The 8,302-nt window shown below is 36.0% G+C and overlaps 1 protein-coding gene across 1 annotated transcript; it reads left to right on the top strand.

Moving 5' to 3' along the window:
- Positions 1 to 2,103: 2,103 nt before the first annotated feature.
- On the top strand, positions 2,104 to 7,292 carry LOC109207983 (reticulon-like protein B8). Its single transcript, XM_019370983.1, has 6 exons — positions 2,104 to 2,237; positions 4,201 to 4,389; positions 4,471 to 4,651; positions 4,767 to 4,908; positions 6,078 to 6,147; positions 6,884 to 7,292. Exons 2-6 carry the CDS (start codon positions 4,206 to 4,208, stop codon positions 7,051 to 7,053), a joined length of 747 nt encoding a protein of 248 aa, XP_019226528.1. The 5' UTR covers positions 2,104 to 2,237; positions 4,201 to 4,205; the 3' UTR covers positions 7,054 to 7,292.
- The last annotated feature ends 1,010 nt before the right edge of the window (positions 7,293 to 8,302 follow it).

The raw sequence follows: 8,302 nt of genomic DNA, 5'->3' as shown, positions 1-8,302 counted from the left end.
AATCAAATAATATCATCCACGCCTAAGTTTGTCATCATCAAAAAGGGGAAAATTGATGGGTTCTCAATGTCTTTGCCTTATGCTTCTGATGTTTTGATGATCTAACAAACTGTCGTGAAGAACCAGATAGAGAACCAGACCTACATTTCAACTGTCCTGATCCATGAACGACCTCAGGGAGGAACACAACAGGGACCTGGTGACTCGGTCCCTTAGAGTTCTCTGACAGATTTACAAGTCTGTAACTGCTCGCAATCATTACAAAGAGGAACACAACAGGGACCTAGTCTCTAAGGTTCCCTGGTAGAAGTACAAGTTAACTGAACAGCTGGAACGTAACAGTGGACAGTGACTATATCGCAAATTTTACAGAAGAGGAACACAACTGGGACCTGGTCCATTTGTGTTCTCTGACAGAAGTACAAGTCCACTATCCAGCTGGAACGCAACTGCACAAAAGTGACTGTGCAGACAGTGCAACAGTCACTTCTCACTGGGAAGAAGCGTACATCAAGAATTGACATCACTACCCATTGTGATATCTTTTGTAATATAAAACCTGGTGCAAGACACAACACCGGTGTGCATTCAATGATATTCTCTCAAGCATAACAGCGTTCATCTTGCATTGAAGTCACTGGTGTGTCAAGAACAAGAAGACAACTCCACTAAGGATCAGTTTCTTAATGAGTTTATGTACATCCGTAGTTGAGTTGTAATCTTGTTATTTGCTCATCATTGTATTTCCTAGTTTGTTTTCTTAGAAGCTTTGTCTTAGGAACAAACCAAAATTCGTAAACTCCCTGAGTTTATGTTGTGGCTAGGTTTAGTCATAAGCAAAATCCTTTGTAACCGGAGAGTGGAAACATCACAAGTTAGTCAAAGCCCTTGTAACTAGGATAGTTATAGAGTGGCTTGTGATGAGAGCATCACAAGTTAGTTGAAGTCTTTGCAATAAGGTTATTGTAAAGTGGCTTGTAATAGGGAGATTGCAAGTTAGTGAAGTTAAAAGCCTACAAGAGTAGGTCGTGGTTTTTTGATCCCCTTGTGTGAGATTTTTCCACGTAAAAATCCCTTGTCCTCTTTACTTCCAGTATTCATAGCATTCTCAGCATCATCTCATATAGGACCAGGTACTCTATAGTTTGGTGGAGTCATATAAACTAACAATACTAGTAGTGGACAATGCAAAGTTTGGTGTTATTGATTGAACAATTGGAATTTTTGAGTTTGCGAATTCAATATTTTGAGTTATTGCAATAATTATCGTTGAGCTATATTTTGTAAACTAAAACTAAAATTTTCTTTAAAAAAATTTAATGTCAGATTCTCAAAATTTTCAAATCTAAAAGTTCCAAAAAATAAAAATAAAAATGGTTTAAAATATTAGTGAGAATTAAATGTGCCAAAAACGAGAATTAAGGAGGGGTTGTTAGTGTATTAAATACAAACAAATGGCAATTTAATTCTGACTGCTACTCTGTCGGTATATTCACTGATTCAGTCCACGTATGCAAGCTTTTAATATTTGTTTACCTTTCTCACGTTTCTCTTATTTGGTTCTGTTTCCAATGCAAACGCTAACACACAATTAGTTCATATTCTCCAATCCCCAACAAACAATCAAACAACTCCCCCCCCCCCCTCAGAAACCCCCTCCCCACTTCCAACTGCCTCATATTTTTTTCGTCCTAATTAATGTGATAATATTTAATATTTAATATAAAATACATAATTTTTTTAAAATTTATACCCTAAATTAATATTTAAATATTACTACTACCACAAAATTATTTTATTAAGAAAAGAAGTAGCAGCGCGGTGCACAAGATATTATGCGTTCACGAATTTGAAGAAGTGGTAATATGGATAGTCTAACTTAATGCAAGCATTAATAGCTGCTTCTACGGCTCAAATTGGTAACTTGTAGGTCACACAAAAATAATTTTACCATTACTCTAAAGCTCCTTTTCAATTTTAAAAATTAATTTTAAGAAGACAATGAAAACTTTTAAAATTAATTTTTTCCAAAATATATGAAGATATTTTTCTTTTCGTCAGACAAAAAATGAAAATTTTCATTTAAATTGGGACTGACGGGATAAAATAAAACACATGGTGGGGTGGGGCAAACCAAAAAACCAAAGAAACAGAATTATCTTCTTGATCAAAAGCAAATAAGGCTTTTTCTGTTGAGTTTCTCTAGTTTTGAGTTGTTGGGTTCATTCTTCAATCTGGTTAGTCCCTTCTATCACCTCAATTCTCTTACTCTTCATTTCCCTTTGTTTTTATTTTGGAGTTTCATTGCTATGATTAGTTAGTACTGTAACACTTTTGTGCATAGAGGTACCAAGAAAAGAAAAGGGTATCACGATATCATCAAATTTATTTGAAAAAAATCTTAAATTTTCCTGTAGATAATTACTGTTATTGATGTTTAAAACTCGAAAGGAAGAAACTTTATATAGAAAACAAGGACTTGTTAGAGAATTATGTAAGAGAAGTTAAGTTTTAAAGAATATTATTATTCCATATTTAATAGTAGTTGAACTATGAAGAGCTGGATACAACTAATTTATTATTTATAGATCCATATACTTGACTATCAGAGGCGGAGAGCGAGTATTTCAAGTTTATGGGTTCGGGATTCTAATCGTTTTAAGCTACTCGGTTCTAAATTATTAATTTATATATATACAGTGAATTTTTTAAGACAGATACATGGTTCGAACCAAAGCTACGGGTTCAGCTGAACCCGCTCGGGCACTCTAGCTCCACCCCTGTTGACTATAACTAAATTTGGATTAAGGGATAATTTAATGATTCTTTGATTAGTTTGTATTTGTATACTCTTCAGAAGTATTATTTGAACTTGAATGATGAACCCTTTTGCTAAAAATCTTCTAGTTCAAGTTCATGTTTTGATATGATTATTGGTTTCTCTCCTACAAAGATTTGAGCTTTATTGGTCATGCATAAACTTTCTTAGTCGAGAGTCTCTCGGAAACAGCCTCTCTACCTTCACAAGATAGTGGTAAGGTCTGGGTACACACTATACCCTCTCCAGCCCCCACTTGTGGGATTACACTGGGATTGTTGTTGTCAGAGGCGGACCTATACAGGTTGAGGGGTCACCGGCACCCGGAAACTTCGGCAAAAACTCTATATGTACTTGCAAATGTCTTAAAAATAGTTAGATATTAGCATAGGCCCCCGTACCAATCTATATGAGCAGTAATAAATTTATATGAATGTCATGTTGCCCCCACGACCGTCGAATCCTGGGTTGTTGTTGTTGTTGGTAATGCATAAACATGGTCAGAAAGATTTTCCTCTTTACACTATTTTTACATTTCTTTGGGTCTTATGGATTTTGGTCTTTGATGAAAGTTTGTGTCTTTTTAGTTTCTGTAATAAGTATCTCTTGTTCCTTATGGTTTGTTATTAACTCCTTATCAAATGTTTGTGACTAATTCCCGGCTTTTGTTGCATTCTTATCTTGGTATCTGTTGATAACTTATATGTGTACATATGGGGTCTTTGGTTCTGTTGTTATCTATATTAGTACCATTTCAGAATTTCCCCATTCTTATTTGAGGTGGAGGTATAAAATTTACCATAGAAAATAAGAATTCATGCTATCTAAGCTCAGAAATATATACTGATTGTTGAATGCTTTTGGAATGTGATTAGTTGGGTGATTTTGTACAATCAATAGATTTACTTGTGTCATGCTTTGGGATTAATCTTGCGTGTCTCGTTGCATCATTGGAAGACTTGTGTTTTTCTGGTGCTTTTTAGGCCTCTCTTCTTGCTCTCTGTGTGTGTTTGTGTGTGTGTTTGCTTGTGTTTTGTGCAAACTTCTTGGTCACCTTCCCGGGTGGCTCCGTTCTTTAATATTGGAAGCCATGTTGACAAGAGTTAAGGTTATCGATTATATGTTTTAATCTAATTAGAGTTCCCCTTGCTTCATTATTTCGTCTGAGATCCCTTTTTATTGGTAGGCTAATTTATGATTTGTGTCCTCGTCTAATATTCTTTTACTTTGAGATATTACTTATGAAAAGCTCTTGTTTTCTTTGGTTTTTAATGTTTTACCAGTATTTGGTCGACATAAATCTTTCAGCTGTCCATAATGACTTTGTGCCTAATGTTATTCTTTTGATAACTGACTTGGCTTCTTATGTGTCCCAAAAAAAGGAAAAATGCCGGAGGGAATAACAGCTGAGAATCTTTTGAACAACATCGTGGAATCTCTTTCTGATGGTGGGCCGAAACATAAATCTACATCATTCTTTCAAGAGGAAGGTGCAAGCTCTGTTAGTACTCAATTCAATAGGCTATTTGGACGTCAGAAACCAATACACCATTGTTTGGGTGGAGGCAAATGTACGGTACTTTTATACATTCTTACCTTTTTATCTCATAATTACTGTATACTAATCCGTAATCTCTTTGGTGGATTTGTAGCTGCTGATGTGCTGTTGTGGAGAAACAAGAAAATCTCAGCCGGTATTTTAGCCAGTGCCACAGCCATCTGGGTACTATTTGAGTGGCTCAACTACAATTTTCTTTCACTTTTATGCTTTGCTCTGAGCATTGGTATGATCGCTCAGTTTCTTTGGAAAAATGCTTCTGGGGTAATAAACAGGTAGTATAACCTAGTTTAGCGTTCTGAAGCAACATCATTCTTTTCTTGTTCTCATTTGTCTTTTAGTTTGATATTCTTGAATCAAGTTAATGGAAGTTAAATTCTATGGCAACAGGTCGCAATCTAAGGTTCCTCGTCTTGTCTTACCTAATGACCTCTTCATCAATATTGCCACGGCAATAGGCGCTGAAATAAACCATGGGTTGGGCTTCCTTCAAGATGTTGCATGTGGTGGTGATCTGAAACAATTCTTACTGGTATGTTAGATATCACTAATCATTAATCTCTATGCTCAATTATTTCGAAACAGATAAGCTTAGAATAAGACGATACTTCCTTATTTCAATTTGAAGAATTTCCATAACAAAGTATCAAGTGCTTGATTTGAATTATGAGGCCTCTTTCAAGTCGATTTTTTAATATTTTGTTTACTTTAACTGTATCAAGTCATGGACCGCAAGGCATTAGAAGGGTGACATGTGCCTAGCCACATATCACGTGCTGCGCTCGTACCGCTAGACCAAAGTCCTGCAGGCAAAAAGGCCTTTTACTTTTCTCAACTCCCAAATGCTGCATAATATTTATAACATCCATTTTTTCCCCTCTCAACGACCTCAAAGCAAAACCAGTTAGCAAAACTCTGTTTCATAGTTTCTTTGCACATGTTTCTATTTTCAACAAGAATGATAAAACTTGCTCGCAAAGTCTCCCATCTGCTTTGCTTCTACTCAAACATTTTTCAGGTCTCCATGTCCATTTGATCTACCGCCTTCTAAAAATAATTGTACTGTACATATGTTTGTTTAATGCAGTGCAAGGTGCTGCTCTATCTGTTATTGTTTTATTTGAATAATTTTTCCCTTTTCAGCTCAATTATGAGATGCCAAGGCTTCTGTCTTTGTTTGTTCAACATCTGTGCTTGCTAGCTTATTTTCACGACCTCTTCTGACATTGTTGAATAATATCCATATGTGATGAGAAAATCGTAACGTCTGATTGTAAATCGGGGAAAGAGAATTAGCCGAAAAGGAAAAGCAGATTAACTAATATGGAATGTCTATTAAACTTGCTGCATGTAAATTGTTGAAGTTGCTCTGGTAGCTCAATTTTGTTGCAGCTTCTTGACATTCAACCCGACACCTTCCCCCCCCCCCCCCCCCCCCCCCAAAACGCCGTTACCTAACCTGCGCCTATCTTTTCGTTCTTCATTTTCTTTCTTGTCATGCCATATCTTTTTTCCCTTGTGTTCGGTTACAAGATTCTTCTATAATGACATCTTCTCCTTCCCTAGGATGTCAAGCATGCAAAACTAGACAAAATTAATGATAACAATTTAAATGACCACTGAATCTTGTGACTTAAAATTTCTGTTACTGTAAAATACTGTTGCTGAGTTCGAAACTAATGTCATCGGAGTTTTTCCTAGGTTGTAGTGAGCTTGTGGGCTGCTGGTATCATAGGAAGCTGGTGCAACTTCTTGACTGTTCTATATATTGGTAAGAGACCTCTCATTTCCACGATAGCAATTTAATAGTCACGTCCTATTATTTATGCTGTCTAACGTATGAGTATCAACGGAATCACCTCTAGATGCAAATATGCAGTTTATTTTCTCAGCATTTAGTTGTGTCCTATGATATCACCTTATGGCTTATACTTATTATCAGGCACTTATACGATTCCAAAAAGTAGAAATGAGTCCTTTGACTAGCTTTATTGGCTGACTTTTGAATGTCTGTGTTGTTAGTCTAACACAAACAGTCATATGTTTTAAAGTAACTCTATTTGTAGTGATTAGTTGTAAAGTTTTACTCGTACGGTTGAAATTACGACAACTATTGCTAGCTCAATCTCTAGCAAATTGGGGTTGGCGATATGAATCCAAGCTGACCATGTTACTCCATTCTAAGCTCATATCAGTCCAACAAAATAAAAAAAGAAATAGTACTAAAAGTTTTAAATTTTTTCTACTTCCATATAAATCTATGATCGAATTAAAAGACTCTTAGAAAGCTTAGGACCTAAAGTGAACGTACTAACATGATTATAACCTAATCCCAGCTAATTTGTATCACCCTGTTCAGTTGAAATCCAAAATATTGGATGTGTTTAACCTACTTTCAATCAAAAGAAAAGGAACTGGTTTTGGTCTATTCCGGTGATTGTATATTACTCGCGTTTGATATGCTTATTTTGTCTTGACTATACTTTGAATTTTGACTTGTGTATAAGGTTTCATTGCTGCCCACACGCTTCCAGTGCTATATGAAAGATATGAAGATGAAGTTGATGGTTTTGTCTATAATGCCCTCGAACAGCTTCGAGGCCATTACAAGAAGCTGGATTCTGGTGTCCTCAGCAAAATACCAAGAGGCAACTTCAGGGGAAAGAAGCTCGACTAGATCATAATGTTAGTAAATGTAATCGATCGATCTAGTTGAATGCCAGCTTGTATGCTGAGAATATGAAACTCATTTAATGCAACAAATTGCTGTATTTATGCTTAGGATTAATGGAGGTGACAAATTTAGTAAATTAAAAGAAAGAAAAGTGTGTTGAATATTTGCTTACCTTGTGTAAATGCTGCATGCACTTGATTGATATTATTGGCATTTGAAAATAAATTGAGTTTCTGCAGAAAGTTTAAATGGTACTCTTTTGAAGAACCTGCATGTGTGTATTGCCTTCTCTTCTTCTGGAAAACATGACTGCACAAGATGAGGCAAGATTGTATGAAATGGAAACCACGTGTATAGATATCGTCGTCTACATCCAAAAAGTCATATGCTTTGGAAGAAGCTTCATCTTTTTTTTTTTATTAATACACACAAGAGATTTAGAGGAGCGGAAGGGGTTCATCTGAACTCCTTTGCCATAAGGGATTGATCTGAAACCACGTGTATAAATATCATTATCAACATCCAGAAAGTCATATGCTTTGGAAAAAGTTTATAGGAGAGCTAGAGGAGCGGAAGGGGTTCATCCGAACTCCTTCGCCATAAGGGATTCATCCGAAACCACGTGTATAGATATCATCATCTACATCCAGAAAGCCAGAAAGAAAAAAGCTTCATCCTTTTTCATTAATACACACAGGAGAGCTAGAGAAGAGAAAGGGGTTCATCCGAACTCCTTCGCCAGAAAGTTACATCGTACTTACAGGGTTAATTCTTTTTATTTTATTTTTTATATATGTATATATAGTATATGACAAACCCTTTTGATGAAAATCCTATCTCCGACACAGAGTACACAATTTTGAATGCAGTCAACTCCCAAGAATTTAGGCCTAGATACATCTCTGTCAAATGGGTTTAAATCTTTTGTTTAAATGCCATTTATTTCTATGCTACATATAAGAGTAAACACTATCATACTGTCCAACACACTAAAGAAGGATTGACAGCAAATAGGGATGGCAATGAGGCGGTGCGGGTGCGGGGCAGGGCGGGTGCTTGTGAAGGAAAACCAAATATAGACATATCCAACTTAAAAAATTTGGCAAAGAATTATGTCACTTTACAATACTTGTTACGTTTCATAATCGGTAGAGTATGCCAATTAACCTAGGTGAAGTTGCACATTTTCCTGCCAAGTCGTGCGCACTCTATAATCTATATGTTAAATCAGAGGCGGATCCAGAATTTAAAT

The sequence above is a fragment of the Nicotiana attenuata genome, unplaced genomic scaffold (assembly GCF_001879085.1).
Source record: "Nicotiana attenuata strain UT unplaced genomic scaffold, NIATTr2, whole genome shotgun sequence".
Classification (NCBI taxonomy): domain Eukaryota; kingdom Viridiplantae; phylum Streptophyta; class Magnoliopsida; order Solanales; family Solanaceae; genus Nicotiana; species Nicotiana attenuata.
This window is presented reverse-complemented; position numbering and strand designations above follow the sequence as displayed.